General features: G+C 42.8%; 2 protein-coding genes across 4 annotated transcripts in view; one reads left to right on the forward strand and one right to left on the reverse strand.

Annotated features, from left to right (window-relative positions):
- Nucleotides 1-16656, reverse strand: part of LOC134483411 (disks large homolog 5-like) — a 230132-nt gene that overhangs the window by 154104 nt on the left and 59372 nt on the right. The gene's annotated exons all lie outside the window — the stretch shown is intronic.
- LOC147999322 (disks large homolog 5-like) overlaps nucleotides 1-16656 on the forward strand; it is a 42619-nt gene that overhangs the window by 24550 nt on the left and 1413 nt on the right. The window contains exons 3-5 of one of the 2 annotated variants that reach the window (XM_087596592.1): nucleotides 8331-8499; nucleotides 15289-15448; nucleotides 15916-16059. In XM_087596592.1, the coding sequence (XP_087452718.1) occupies nucleotides 15342-15448; nucleotides 15916-16059 (251 nt within the window). In that variant the 5' untranslated portion in view covers nucleotides 8331-8499; nucleotides 15289-15341. The remainder of the gene's footprint in view (nucleotides 1-8330; nucleotides 8500-15288; nucleotides 15449-15915; nucleotides 16060-16656) is intronic. The other variant, XM_087596591.1, reaches the window with a different exon arrangement.

The following is a 16656-nucleotide window of genomic DNA, read 5'->3' on the forward strand; positions in this document are numbered from 1 at the left end:
GCCATAAAGGTACAACAAGCCTACAGAACATCAAACTAATTGTACCAGAAAAATTCCTCCATTCACATAATAATTAAAACGCTAAATGCACAGATCAAGAAAGAACATTAAAAGGGGTAAGGTATAAATATCTAGTAACAAATAAATTCAAACGTATCTGAATTACACCAGACTTCTCAACAGAGATTCTAAAAGTCAGAAAATCTTGGGCAGATGTAATGCAGACACAGGCTCCTATATCCAGCATAATCCTCAATCAACATAAAAGGAGGAACCAGGATATTTCATGACAAAACAAATTTAAACAATTCTTTTCTGAAAGAAAGCACAACAGAGGCTAATAGGAGGAAAACTCCAAGACAATAAACTAAACTATACCCAAGAAAAACCAAGAAATTAATCTTCTCTCAATAATTTAAAAAAAGAGAAGCACACAAACATAATTTCACCTATAACCAGAAAAAGAAGAGAATGCAGGAATCATTGGCTTTAATATCTGACCAGATCCTCTTTCCCTAATCCCCAAGCTCCCAGGGGCCAAACTGCTGGCCAAAGTGTATGCAAGGATGCTCTATGGTTCAAGGTGAGGCCTATTGCCCCACCAAAGGCAGATCCTAGAGGTGTGAGGTGGGGATGGATATGTGTGGGTGGGGGAGCACTGTCACATAGGCAAAGCTGAGCAGAAACGGGATGTAAGGTTTGATGAGGGGAGTGTGGAAAGCAGGACAACAGTTGAAATGTAAATAAATAAAATAACCGATTAATAAAAAATAGCCAAAAATAAAATAACAAGTTAAAAGGTAAATGAAAATTAAACCAAACCAACCAAACAAACAAACAAAAATCCCTGTAGTGGATTGGCCTAATTCTGCTTGTATTTTAATGCTAATTGTAGAACTCAAGACTGGTTAACCCCAAATAACTGACCCTGCTCCCAGTTAACTGTGATTATAAAGAAGCCAACAGCCAACAGCTGCACAGCAGAGAGATGGGGGAGGTGAGCTTTGAGGGCTTTGCTAGAGAGGATCATGAGGAGGGAAGAAGGAAGAAGAAGGTGCCATAGAATAAAGGAAGAACGTGTGTGATGGAGAGGAGAGAGGAAGAGGACAGCAGCCATGGTTAAGGGAGAGGAGAGCCTGGTCCTGAGGGCTGTCCAAGTGGAACAAAGAGCAGCTAAGATGCTACACAGTCAGTAAGAGTTATCGTTATTGTTTGGAAAGTAGATCTGGTACCATGGAGGGCAGGCAGTTGCACAGCTACTGTGCTGACTAATGCACACTAAAAATAAATTTAACACAATATGAGTAACCAGTAAGACAGCTCTGTAGAGGATCCTAAAAGGAGTAATTTAGTTTGAAGGGCAGGACAAAATACCAGAGAACACAGGGGATAAATTAATAAAACTGGGAAAGTTAATCAAAGAAGACTGTGAAAAACACAAAAATTAACAAAATGACAAAATTTAATACATAGGTTTAAATAATAATTACATATTACTAAACTCAATATCTAGGGTGTTGGGGCATGAATTCTGCCATGGTCTGAACTCAGAAAGGTGGGGTTGGGAGAAACATGTCTGGTTAAATAGTCCACCCACATTGTGTCAATGTGATTTAATCTAAGGACAAAGAAGTGGAGTTTCTCTGATGACTTTCTTCTAACCCCTTGAAAGGATCACTGGGGTGTGGCCTCAGTACTTCATACTTCTTGCTAGGTCAGCGAAACTCAGGGAAGCTTGAGATTGTCATAGCACAGTATTAGGCTAGATATACTGAGTAGATGATCCTAAGTTGTTCAGATGGTGATACCCATTTGCATGTGTTCTTAATGTGGACCTAAGGAAAGAGAGATCAAGGTCCTTAGAATAGAAGGAACATTCCCAGTCCTTTTCTACCATTCCAGACTGAAAGGCTGGTAGGGAGAAAGTGGTAAATAATAAAGAATTAATAGATGATGCTTTGAATGAAGGGTTGGTTTTTGTGCTGGTTTTAGACAGGGTCTCAAGTATCCCATGTTGCCCTCTCCCTGGCTGGCCAGGTTCACTTTGAGTTCAGATAAACCTGCTTCCACTTTCCAATAGATAGTCTTACAAGAGGGGCCTCCGAGGTCTCTGAGGACAGCATTAGCCATTGACAGTTGAGGTGTGCAACCCACAACTATAGTTTTAGCCACTTTGTTCCATGTCTACCAGATTGTTGCTGTTCTATGCCTGACAATCAAGGACACAGAAAAATAACCTGATAGAGAGCAAGGACATGGTGATCACATCCTTGCCTCTGCTGTATGTTCTGGATGAGGTTTGTTAAAATTCCAATATTGCAAAAAGCTTTATCTAGGGCCCATCACATTAAGGGTCACTATGCACTGTTTCATCTAAAATGGCCCAATCAGAACTGACCGCCAGACAACACTTCCTGCGAAATTCCTATGAGAAGCTTAAGTTTTTTGTGTTTTTTCTTCTTCCTTCCTTCCTTTCTTTCTTCCTTTCTTCCTTCCTTCCTTCCTTCCTTTCTTTCTTTCTTTCTTTCTTTCTTTCTTTCTTTCTTTCTTTCCTCTTTCTTTCTTTCTTTCTTTCTTTCTTTCTTTCTTTCTTTCTTTCTTTCTTTCTTTCTTTCTTTATAGGTTTAGAGGAATGTATTTTGGGCCACAGATCTGCCCCTAGTATCTTAGCTATGGATGTGATCAATCAGTGTTAGTGTGTGCATTCAATAAAATGTCCATTTTTGACTAAGATAGATGCTTCTGTGTTTTGTGGGGTGACCCATTGTCAATGTCTAGTGAGTTGGGGCCCTGGGTATGGTCGCATACCCCCAGGACACAGGGGGTGCAGAGCAAAGGCAGAAGAAACTGCACGCAGTTCCAAGCTTTATTAATCCTTATTAAGCTAAGAATATGCATTACTACAATTTTCATTGTGTCAAAATACCATAAGATCATTATTCCCAGGATACCAGGAACAATGAGGGAAGATTAAACAAAGAAAGACGAATAAACTAAAGCTTCTTCTCAAAATATTCATATAACAATTCCCCTCTCTAATTATAATCAAAATATACTCACCATTACCAAGAGAGCGTTAGAACCACTTCCACAGAAACAGGACACAGCAGAACATAATTTAAGGCCAAGTGAGAAAAACATTTTCTTCTCCAGGGCGGCATTCCAGCCCCTACTTGAATCTGTCACCAGGCCTTTCTTGACCCTGCCTGGGAGCTGCATCTCTATGTCTTAACAATTCCTTCTTTTTTCTTTTGTTTTAAAGTAACACTTTACATAACATAGCTAAAGGTCCTTGTAGGGGTTTAGTCATGTAAAAATAAAGCAACATAATACATAATGTACATAAGATTATGGCAAAACTAGCTCCTCCCATGCTATGGAAAATCCTTTGAAGCCAAGCCTTGGGATCTAATCCTGTCAATTGATCAGCCAATAATTTAGCTATTTCCATAGGGGTAGTATCTTCTAGCTGTTTACCAAAAGACATTCGAACATCATATTTCAAGGCATTAATTACTTTTGAAGCACTTTCATTACCCTCTAAATAGGCTTGAATAAACTTCCAATCATGTTCTGTGTCATTATCCATATATTTACTAACACAAAAGTAGTAGGATTTCATCATGATAAGCAATATAAGCCCGATAACTGGCATTGGCCGCAGCAGAAGAAACCATGAGTAAAACACACATTGCTAAGAATAAGTGCTCAGCAGTAAAGGACTTTCCTGAAGGGGACAAAATTATTCCTTTCAGTGCTTAATCGCTTCACCTGACCCCACAGGTAATAGGGTTGTCACTGCACGGATCCTTATCCATTGTTGTTTGTGGACACTAAGAGAAGCCAGGGCCTCAGTAATGGAGGACACCTCCTCATCTCCTGAGAACATCCATCAGGAGAAAATGTAGCTGGTTTAACTGGATTCCTTTGAGGGTAGGGAGCAGTTCTTATTATTCTGTGCTTGGATCCATCTCCCGGGTAACCAGAATAGTCTCCCATCCTGTAATGAGACAAAACCCTTTCCCCTATATACAATGATGTCCCTTCCTGCCATTCAGCATCCCGGGCAATTTTTATCCATACTGTCTGTTCCATGCCTTCTGGGGGGAAGTTCAACAAAGTGTCTATCTGCTCTTGATATAACTTCACCTTGTGGTAAATTAAGAAAATTACTAATGTATAATGCTTGTGCCATATAACTCTGGGACTGGTCTGCAAACTCCATTCAGGTTGCATAAGGCCATCTCTTTTCCCCCTTTTTAATTTTATAATTTGTCATTTCAGGGTATGGTGAATTCTTTCAACAAAAGCTTGTCCTTGTGTATTGTGTTCTGTACCAGTAATATGTACAATATGATATCGTTGACAAAATTGTTTATATTGATAAGAAATATATGTTGGTCCATTATCAATTTTAATTTTAGAAGGCTGTCCCATAACAGCAGAAGTTTCCAATAGATGCTGTATAACATGAGCAGTGCGTACTCCTGGCAATGGTGTAGCCCACACAAATTTTGAAAAATTATCTATGCTTACTTCTATATGTGAAAGGCGACCAAACTCAGAAATATGAGTTATATCGATCTGACACGATGTATTAAGCTGCATCCTTCTGGGATTAATTTGAGATGGAACACATTTTATACGTGAAGACAGACACATAGGACAATTAGCAATAATTTGTTTGGCTTGAGAATAGGGAAGCTTATATTTAATATGTAAATATCCTGTATTGGCATGATTATGACTGTGTTCTTCCGGGGTAGCAAATGCCACTAATTGATCTACCATATGATTGCCAAGTGTTAAAGATTCTGGAAATTTTGAATGTGATCTAGTATGTGTAATGAATATTCTAGAGTTTCATAATAACAATAGGCCTTTAATATGTGAGAATAACATTTAATATAGGCTTAGATGTAGAAACAACAGCAGTCTCAATATTCTGTACTACTCCTACAACATAAGCGGACTCAGGTATAATATTTTTACATCATGAGTAAAATCCTGCAATACATTAATTACCGCTAATAATTCATTTTGTTGTACTGACCCAAAAGAAGATTCTTGTCCCCCAAATTAATCTTTGGTCCAATAAGCCATCTTGGTGTTAGAGCCATCTGTAAACACAGTAAAGGCTGATGGTAATGGATCAACCGAAATTAGTGTATTTATCAAATTTTTTTTTTGTTTTTTAAAGCAATCCCACAATTTACTATGGGGAGGATGAAATTCAATATTTCCAGTGTAAGAAATCATGGCTAATTGAAAAACCTCAGACATCTGCATTAAATACTCCACTTTATCTTTGCTTAATGGGAAAACAATAGCAGCACAATCATATCCCCACAGAGTAACAGGTCTTTGTATGCCTTGCTGAATAATTAAAGAAATTTGTTCCTCATAATTTGTTAATGTTTGGTTAAAGTTTTATTTAATATAAACCCATTCTAAAGGCAACTCATCCTGAGCGAAAGTGCCTGTAGGATATTCAAGAGTATTTAAACATATAATTTAATAAATCTATCTGGATCAATACATGCCAAATATGCATCTTTCCATTTTCAGAAAAGATACACTTGCATGCCTTCATATAAGCATTAATATCCCCAGCCTCCTTTATAGGTAATAATGCTCTCCTGTACTCTTCATTAGCATTTTCAAAAGCAAGCATTTGCAGCAGTTGTCCTCCAGCTTCCTCTCCTACCATTGTTCTTTCCAATGTTAATTTTAATATACATAAAAACTTAATACATGGTTCATAGAAAGCTACTACCTTTTTCAACCAACCAGTATCATCCTTTATAATAAGTCGGTTGGGCCACATCTTGAATCGATGCTGGCCTAATTATAGGAAAAGAAAAAGCAGGTGAATTTGTCATCATCATCGTGTGAATCTAATGGTCAACATGCCATCCTCAGGAAACGACTTAGAAAAACCTGCTTCAGGCAGTGGTGCAGAGGGCAAAACTTTTACTTTCGTTTTGTCTTAATGAAGCTCTAGCTTCTTGTTCTGTATTAATTATTACCCTGTCTGCATTCATGGCCTTGAACACAGTAAAAGTTACAGCCCAAAGAGACCAGAAATTGGAATCTTTTTGCCCTGCCTGACAGCCTTTTTCACCTTAACTTTCACTTTGACCCAGATATCAGAATCCCTGGAACCCTCCTCAGGGAACCATGGAGTTTACTCTTGCTGTCTCTAAACACTTTTCTAAACCAGACTGATAGACATGAATTCCCTGCACTCTTAAAGATGCTTAAGCATAGCGAGATGAAGAGATTTATCTTGTCCCATTTCCTTGTAATAAAATGTACTTAACTTATCTGACTGTCCAGACTTACCTTCAGGGACCCTGTTCCAGTGCCATAGGTCGACGTCTAGGGTGTTGGGAGCCCTGCGTCCGGTCGCATTCCTTTCTGTGTTTCCTGATGCTCAGTGGCCATGCCACTCCAGCATGCTTTGAAATGAACCAGTCCGCAACCACCACCACCAGCACCACCACCACCACCATCACCACCACCACCAGCACCACCACCAATTTGGTTTTGTAAATAAAGTTTTATTGACATCGCCATACTCAGCATTTACATCCTGTTCAGTGCTGCTTCTGGCTGCAGCTGCAGGGCTTAGGAGCCACAGAGCCCTTTAGGCTCCCAGAGCTGAGAGCATTGACCTTTGCCTTGTTTGTGAAAGAGGTGACTGACCCCTGTGCTCGAGGTGGCCTTTTCGTGCCCCTTAACCCATAGCATAGGTCTCTGTGCCATCCTCTCCCTTTGCTATGGTGTGCACTTCCTGGTACATTTCCGTTAGCTCTTGACATTTCCAGAGCATTGGGTCTTGCAAATTGAATTTGCATGGCATCAGGAATAGACCTGATGGCAGGGTGTGGGACATTCCCTATGGGGACCCTGCCCAGGGGCATAAGCTTACTTTTCCAGTCAACTCCCTGAACAGTGAGCCTTTGTGGGACAAGGTACTTCACGACATGACTTGACCTCTCTGCAGTGCACCCAATCCCTGCTTGGCTCAGATGTCCCCCAGAGAGGTTGTGTTAGTGTCCCCAGTAGAGGCAGCACTCTGTGTGGTGGCATTGACATGGCATCCAGGAAAGTCAAAACCAGAGGGACATGTCGGGCAGTTGGAAGCAGATGTCTGCGTCCATGGAGAGAAGGATGGGCTAGACACTCCTACAGGGGGTGTGCTGAGAAGCACTTCCTTGGCTTTTTCACAGCCGTGTAGGCTGCATGCAATGCTGTGTACCCATGCTGTGCTGAAGCCCCAGGCTTTGATTCTCCCACAGCTGCTGTGTCCTGGGGCCAGGGTAGGATTAAGCAGACTTCAGCAGGAGAAAGGTGAAAACCCTGGTTGCAGGGTGGGGATGGCACAGTCATAACACACCTGCACATGAGGCCCCTGACTTAGAGCTGTATAGCAGCTGTGACAAGCCAGCTCTGGTGACACTCATCTGCAATGCCAGGCCATGGGGGGTAGAGGCAGTAGGATCAGTTGTTTAATTATCCTTGGCTACACGGCAAGTTCGAGGCCAGCCTGGGCAACTTTGTCTATGAAAATAAGACAAAACGAGGTCTTGACTCTGAGCATCACTGCCTGTACCTGGCATGGTTGCCCCACCCCAGGTAAGAAACCCCTCTGTCCAGAGGCCATAACTGCAGGAGACCCCTGGCCAAGTGTCTATACAGCACCCTGTTTGACTGGTCTGTGCTGAGGACCAACCACACTCTCCTCAACAGGAAGGACATGGGAGAGGCTGTTTCTGTGAGGGCCCGGGCCCTGAGACGGCCAAGAATAAACCCTGTCCTTGGGAAAGCCATGGAGTCCAGGAACCCAGGGGATCTCTGCAAACACCAGGGCTGGCAGAGGACTCTGATCCTCTACAGCAGCTGCTCTCAATCTGTGGGTTCTACATCAGCGCTCCTGCACACCAGACATTTACGCTACAGTTCCTCACAGTAACAAAGTTACACTTATGAAGTAGCTCTCCAATAAGTTTATGTTGGGATGACAACGACATGAGGAACTGAAATAAAGAGTCACAGTGTTAGGAAGGGTAAGAACCGCCATTCTATAGGAAGCCAGGCATCTGCACTCGGTGTCTGGGAGTGTGATAGGCTAGGCTTCACCCTCAGCAATGCCAGCATGTGGGCACCAAGCCCAGGTTCCACCCCAATGCTTACTGGATATGTGCAGGCCTGGTTCCATCAAGAAGTAATAAAGGAACCCTTGGCAAAAAACACTGGGTACCAAACAGGTCAGGAAAACACACCCCCTCTTCTGCAACTCCTCTCAGGACGGCTGTTCTTCCCAGGAGATCCCGGCTATAACCACAGCTCGTCTCCCAGTGCTTGCCCATTGGTGTCTTGGCCATATTCAGATTTGAGGACATTGAACAGAACAGCTTTGAGCAGATTTGCATCAACTACACGAACAAGCAGTTGCAGTCCTACTTCACCCAGCACATCTTCAAGCTGGAGCAGGTGAGAGTGGACACCTATTCCCCAGCCTAGCCCAGCCATCACCCTGAATGTCAGCTGTGTCCCTCAGTATCAGCAGGATGGGGCCTGGGCACCGTAGGTTCCCCAGGACCTAAAGCTATGTCCTTGAACTCAGTGCCATGCTCAGCCCTTCCAGCCTCTTTCAACCCTTCTGGATGTTCAACTGCTCCTGCAGCAAGGCATCAGTGTGCACATTCTGTCACGTCATTTGTGTGTGTCTACAAGTGGTCAGAGCCTGTCCCCTCTGGTCCTTTCTTTTGCTGTATTTGCTTTTCTGAGGAAGCAGCACCCACAGGTATGGGAGGAGCCACATGCATATTCTGCAGCCATGTCTGACTCCTCTGAGCCTCAGTCCCACTTACACACCTACCATCCAACCTCCCCACTCCATGTCACCCCTGGAGCTCTGTAGACCTTCCTGCTTTCTGTCTTTATATAATTGGTGACACTGCAGCCCTCAGTGGTGTCATACAGTGTTAGTTTGTCTTTGCACTGCCTGGAGGTCTGACTTAGGAGAATGGCTACCATTCTCATTCCTGTTCAAGGGTCAGAATCTGAATCCTATGTAAGGCTGAATAATATTCCAGCACATGGCTGTGCCATGTTGAATTCACACAGTCACCTATGGATCTTATTTTTTGGCTTGTAAACACACACATATAAGACTCAAGTGACACCCAAGTGGAGAATTGCTGGAGTCCTCCATGGCTTTCTGAACCGTCTGAGAGACCATCCTGTCCACAGTGTATAGGGCACCATCTACTCATAGCTCACACAGCATGAGAAGATTAGGGAGGGTTAACCTGGCTTCTCTGTCTCCTACTTTCTGCCACACTAGCCCTAGCATCTTTCTGTATTGCAGTGAATGTTTTGAACCCAGGAGGATTCCAGCTTCCTTGCTCAAATATAGCAAGTTCCTCCTTGCCTGCTTTGAGACTGAGTCTCATGCAGCCCAGGCTGGCTTTGATCTCACCATTAGTTAAGATGGCCATGAACTCCTGGTTCTCATGCCTCAGATGTCTCTGAGTGCTGGGTGACAGGTATGCACCACTCTTAAGTCCTGCCACTGGGACAAGAGTGAGCAGAGCCAGCTCTGAAGCACACACTGTGCTGGTGTCAGTGATGACTGACTTATGTTTCCTGTCTTCCATGCCCATGGCCCTTCTCCTTGGTGCATGCCATCCTTCCTCCCTGTGACTCATGGGGACACCAAGCCTGAGGATATCAGGAAGAAGTTTACTTACTTCACTGGGTTGGAGGCTGTTAGGTTCCTGCGTCAGTAGGTGCGATTCAAGCTAGAAGGTTTGTGGCATGAGAAACTGGAACAGAACTGGAATGGCAGGAACAATTGTCGCCTGGCTCTGAGAAGACCAGGTGGGCAGAAACTCATCGTTGGGCAGGTAGTGAGCTCAAGACCAGGCTGGGCATTGCTCAGCACATGTGAACAGGTGTGCTTACATGGACATGTGTTTCCCCCACATGGTCACCACTTATCCAGGCACGGTGAATACTCCAAGGAGCTTTTTATGTTTTAACATTGTGTGTGTTTGTGTGTCCATACATATATATACACACATACATTCGTACATATACATGAATACATGTACATGAAAACACATGCATATACATGACTATACACATTCATGCTCACACACACATATATACACACCTACATGCATACACACACACACACATACACACACATACATGCATACACACATACACATATACATACACACATACACACACATACAATACATATACACACATACAAATACACCTATACACACATATAGACAGACATATACACACATATACATATACACGTATACACATACATGCATACACACATTCATATCCACACGTACATACAGACATATACATATATACTCACATACATGTAAGCACATGAGTGGAAGCCAGAGGACAGCTTGGCCCTTGGTTCTCTCCTTTTTACCACGTGGGTCCTGGGGATTAAGTCAAGCTCATCAGACTTGACAGCAAGCCCCTTTAACTGTAGAGCCCTCTCATTGGCTGCCAGTTATCTCTTTCCACAATTTCTATCCATGGTGGAATGTTTAGAGTTGTTATTCTCATGATTCCTTCAGCAATAGCGCAGACATCCTTTACACTGCATTGGGAGTTATAATTCATGTAGATGTCAGGAGAGCTGGAGGCGTGGATCAAGAAGAGAGCCCACTTTCAATGTCATTATGTGGTATTGCCTTAGGCCCTTTTATACACTCCCCTGGCTTTGTCTGAGTATATGTTTGAGGTCTCTCTATGACTGTGCAAAGAAGTAAGAGCTAGGGCTGGGCCACAAAATAGGAAAGTACTTGTTCATCCAAAAACAAAAACAAAAAACAAACAAAGAAACAAACAAAAATAGCTCTAGGGTTAAATATTGGTGCTAGTACTGAACTACACAGCCAGAAGGTATTTTTCTAAGTAAATAACACAATATTGGGGACGACAATATGATCAAATATCCTACAACATAAGTTTGCAATGTTACCTACATTTTATAAATCAAGTCTGACCACCGTTTTGGTTGTTTCCAATCATGTCTGAGTGCATCATCACGGGAATCCCAGGAAAATCAGAAATGGGTTCTTGAAGCTGTTGCACAGGGCCAGTATAGACCTAAATACCACAGAGGAAACCTTGATTCTTATCTCAAGGGATCATTCACCATCCCTCTTGTCACATAACTTATGACAAGACGTCACCTTTCCTAAACTTAGCCTTTTTCCCAAGTGCTGCAGAAGGGAAGATCTGGTGTCAAGGGGTCTGGACTCAAACCACAGGACACTGAATTCATTTAAATAGGTGTAGTTTATTAATGCACACACCAATACAGTTCAACCAGAGCAACAGCTCACAACTGTGTACCTGACATTGCTAGGCCCCGCTCATTGCAAAATCCACATGGGCTCATGCACAAGTGCTGGAAATGCTTCGGTCTATGGGCCCTGACTCAGGCCATTTTACACATAATTGTTCCTATTTTCCTTGAATCTATTGGGTCCTATGTGAAGAATACACTTGGGGAACTTGTTAAGATTAACAAACCTCATAACATACAGAACATAACAGGGTATGTGACCAGCACCACACAGTTCAACGTCAGAGTTTTTTGTTCTTTGTTAGTGTTTTTCTTGGCAACCATGATGTGGACGCGTATTACAGAGCAATAGGAAAGAGCTGGCTGCTGTGTAACAAATTCACTGCTATTAAGGTAGGTATGGGGGCAAGACCTCAGCAACAGCCCTTAAGATCGGAAGGAGATGATGTGTTTAATAACTGAAAGGAGCTGCCTCAGCTGTGTTTCTCTGCCTGCTCAGTGCCCATTCAACATCACTCTGTCCCTGAAGAGGAACTCAAGGTCTGCCCCCTGCTGCCTGTGAGCCAGGACTAGGCACAGAAAGGCAAGGCCACAGCACTGGTTTCCAATCCCTCAGTAATGCTGGATTTCCAATAATGTACTTGTATACACAAATACAGTGTGGTAAGTTGCAATAGATACTAATCATTTCTCACATAGGGCAGCAGTTGATTGACTACAACTAATTCTATTAAAAAAGGAAACCTGGCTCTTGTAGAAATATACAAAGAAATATCTAGGATGGTGGGGGATGAATTCTGCCATGGACTGAACTCGTGGAAGTGGGGTTGGGAGAAAGATGCATGGTTAAATAGCCCACCAGGTTCACATTGTGTCAACTTGATTTAATCTAAGGACAAAGAAGTGGAGTATCTCTGATGGCTTTCTTCTAGTCCCTTTAAAGCATCACTGGGGTTTGAACTCAGAACTTCACACTTCTTAATGGGGCAACTACACTCAAGGAAGCTTAAGACTGTCATAGGCACAGTATTATGCTATATATACAGAGTAGATAATACTAAGATGTTCAGATGGTGATGTCCATTTGTATGCACTCTTAATGTGGACCTAAAAAAAGAGAGATCAAGGTCCTTAAAATAGAAAGATCAGTTCCAGTTGTTTTCTACCATTCCAAACAGAACGACTGGTAGGGAGAGAATGGTAAATAATCGAGAATTCGTAGATGATGCTTTGAATGAAGTGTGGATTTCTGTGCTGGTTTAAAATAGGGTCTCAAGTATCACATGTTGCCCTCTACCTGGCTGGCCAGGATCACCTTGAGCTCAGATAAACCTCCTTTCAGTTTGAAATAATTAGGCTTAAAAGAGTGGCCTCCAAGGACTCTGCACACAGCATTAGCCTTTCACAGTTGAGGTGTGTAACCCACAACTATAGTTTTAGCCATGTTTTTCCATGTCTACCAGCTATTTCAGATTGTTGCTGTTCTATGCCTGACAATCAAGGATGCAGAAAAATAACCTGATACAGAGTAAGGACATGGTGATCACATCTTTGCCTCTTCCGTACATACTGGATGAGGTTTGTTAAAATTCCAATATTGCAAAAAGCTTTATATAGGGCCCATCACATTAAGGGTCACTATGCACTGTTCTATCTAAAATGGCCTAATCAGAACTGACTCCCATATAACACTTCCTGCAATCTTCATATGAGAAGCTTGAGCTTTTTGTTTTGACTTTTTCTCTTCTCTTTCTTTCTTATTTTTTGCTATATAGGTTGCTATATGAATTTAAATTTAAAATTTAAACTACGGAAGTGATCTATCAGTGTTAATGTGTGCATTCTATAAAGTATTCATTATTTACTATGATAGATGGTTTTGTGTTTGGTGGGGTGGCCATTTCCCAGTGTACAGGTGCTGGGACCTTGCTCTATCCACTTGATGATGTTTATAGCCTCATTTTAGACGTTTCTCTGCACCCCCTATATCTCTTGACTATTTTATTTTTCTGATAGAAGCTCATGGTATATCTTACTCAGTCCTGTGAGCAGTGCTCTTTGGCGACATTGGTGCAGAAAGAGAACCCCACCACCAGCATGAGGTTCCCTTCACAGGTGGCTCTAATATTGCACTTTCCTCTGCCAACTGGTCTCCACACTTTTCCTAGCACCTTAAAGACTTCAACTCTTTCTCCTAAGGAATTTTCTGGCAATTGTCGATTGCTAAGCACATGACTTCATGAGTGTTCCCCTAACACACACGCATGTTGTAACCTACCATGCAGACTATTTCTTGATGTGATATAAAGCACCTGTACATAATGAGACAGGAGAACTTTTGACTGCATATTCAAGCTGGTGTGAAATCTCAGGAAGTTTTAATGGCTAACATTGGTGAATGTGGACAATTTGAGTTAGTGAGACATTTTTTGGGAAAGATTTGAAAGGAAACATTCATTTAGATGCATAGGAATTACTAAGGGTTTTTATAATCAAGCCTTGAGGAAAATTTGGCTTTGGAAGCAGGAGATGCTCAGTGGCTCTGCCCCAGGAAAGTCTCCTGGAAAGGGCACCTCTGCTTATGCTCAGTACAGGGAGAACATTAGCAGGAGGCAAAGTCTGCTCCCCATGACATCTGCTGTCCCTTCTTGGACATTCTATTGTCTCCTAGAGAGTTCTGGCATCCTCTGTGATGTCACCAGTGTTGTAGTGACAACCAGTGCCCTAGTTTCTCTCAGTCTGAGTCTGGTGGTTACAAGCTAAGACATGTTTTCCTGTCTTCGCAAGCATTTTGGGAGGGGGAACGTCGATTCTGGAGAGACTAGAGTGAAGGAGTCTGGCCTTTCGTCTCAAAGTAATGATGGAGAAAGACAGCACTTCTGGGGAATGTGGAGTAAGTTCTGGGCAGTGTATTTTGAGCTTCCTGTCAGGGGGGCTGCAGGCTTAAGCTGACCTTTCTAGCAATGGGCCACAGCAACTGGAGCATCTGAAAAGGAATTGAATTTCCACGAATATCACAATTCCTTAAAGTCAAGGATTTCAGAAATTTAGTTTCCCCATCCCCACTGGGAGGATATGGTAAGGCCTATGCTATTATACTGTGAACTTCTGGTCTTTACTTTTCAGTTCATTTGTTCTCTTACATTGATATAATAACACCATCAGGAGTCATGGAGGGTCCACCTTTTCTGAGTTTAGACAGGGCAGCAATGTACTTCACTATCATTGCTTCTTTAAATACAGTGGGTATCTGACAGTAGTAACAGGGAGAGATTGTGCTCCAGGCAATAACCTTATGTTCTTAGACCTCCTCTGATTTCTTCTAACTGGCAGGGTCATCGTTTGCTTTATGTATTAGAGGTTGTATGTTACAAAAATTTTTCTACAATACCAAAACTATTTGGAACGTGTAGACCAAGGTTCAGCCTGTAACCTATTCGCACTTCTGGGGCATTTGGTATTTCACATAGGGACACTGATGAGTCTGTTGAACATATCCTCCCTGGAAATGCGTTTTAAATCCAAAGTTGTTGCCTTAGAGTATCACGGTAGGACATCTGAGTGTCTCCAATCACTCAAGTTTTGTGGATGGTGAATTTATCATCTGAGTTCTGAAGCCACAGGGGTGAGGGTCCTGAAACCAAGCTGTACCCTGTTCAGCTGATAATAATCCTGGAGAAGCCATCTCCGTGGTACATGTAAGCACATGATGTCCGGAATAGGGAACACCTGGCTGCTTCCGTCTCTTGGTCTCTATAGAGTAGTGGAAGAACTGAGATCCCCTGAGGAGGTCTCTTAAGCATAGACCAATCGCCTAGCAGTGACACTGGGTTCCTGGCTTGTTCTCCTGTTTAGGCCTCACTGAGGTCTATGAACACTCTATGCATTCTCCCCATGCAGGTTCACTTGTGTTCTTCTACCTACAGACCTTGGGAGAGAAACATCATCCCCTGGCACTGACCTAAGCAAGAATCAGGCCATGAAGGAAAAGGAGAGGCTGATTAAAGAGCTGCAGCTCATTACCGAGGAGAGAAATGAACTGAGAGATCGCCTGAGTTTTCTGACAGAGAGATCCATGAAGAAGAGGTATGAATTGCTCCAAATGCTCTTGTTTCATTCCTGGGTCTGCAAGGTCACCTTTTTCTTATCCTGTTAAGGTTTTGGATTCTAGAAAGCTGTGCCTCCCTAACCACCCTGTGCTAAACCTCACCTCCCATATAGTGGAGATTCAGAACCTGACCCTTCCTGAGGAGTGAGATTGAAACTGGACTCATCTGCTTCCATTTATTTAAAAGCAGAACTTGTGGTCTGAATGAAGAATTCAGGGATAAAGTCAGGGAGAGTGAGTTCCCAGTGTGCATTTGCAAAGCCCTTGACAGCTGGTGGCTTTGCAAGATTGTAATTGCAGTGAGTTTATGGTGAGTCTCTGTACTTGCTAGGCAGGGGACTGAGTGCTGGAAGTCCAGGCAGCAGCCTGGAGTAATATAGGACCCACCCTGAGTTCATATATTCCTAAATGCCGATGTTCATTGTATTCTATTATTTGGGGCCAGGCCACACTTCAGGCCAAACCCATATTATGAAGACCTGGAGAGAATGGAGGAGGTGGTCATGTCAATTCTGCACAACTTAGAGATGGAGAACACTGAGGTCCATGAGAACAACCATAAGCTGAAGAAGGAGATTACCTTCTCTAGGTAAGTCCTGGTCAGAAAGGCTATCACTTATGGAATGGCCATTTCTGACTTTCTTTGTTCTGGATTGGACGGTCTTCAGCTCTGGTTCTATCTCTTGTGCTGTTTACACATCAGTGTGCCAGGGTCATTAGGACTCAGTTTTCAGTTCCATAAAAGACTGTTCCTCATCCCAGGATTGTCTAGGCATCTTCAGAAGGCTCTAGAGAGAACAGTACTGATTGAAGTCAGCAGAAGGTTATTAGGCTGACCTGGACCTCTGGAGTCATACCAGGTTTTACAACACTCAGTGGGTGGACCAAATGGTTAGCATGACCTTCTCTTGGTTCTACTGACCTCCTTTGAGGGTGTTGGCCCAGTACTAATTGATGTTGGCCCCATGCATTGGGCTTTCATGGATAGTTGTAGATCCATGTTCTTTCTCAGAGGTGTGGACACTAATTGGTGTCAGGCCAAGCAAACAATTTATTCTTCCCTGAATTAACTGTTTATGGTTTGTGCAGCAGCCTTATATGTATCAAGATGCATTTTATTAAGTCTTCATGGGTATCTGGGACCTGGTAGAGTTAGTGGGACTTGGGAGTAGGAATGGGAGAAAGG

The sequence above is a fragment of the Rattus norvegicus genome, chromosome 19 (genome assembly GCF_021556685.1).
Source record: "Rattus norvegicus strain SHRSP/BbbUtx chromosome 19, alternate assembly SHRSP_T2T, whole genome shotgun sequence".
Classification (NCBI taxonomy): Eukaryota; Metazoa; Chordata; class Mammalia; order Rodentia; family Muridae; genus Rattus; species Rattus norvegicus.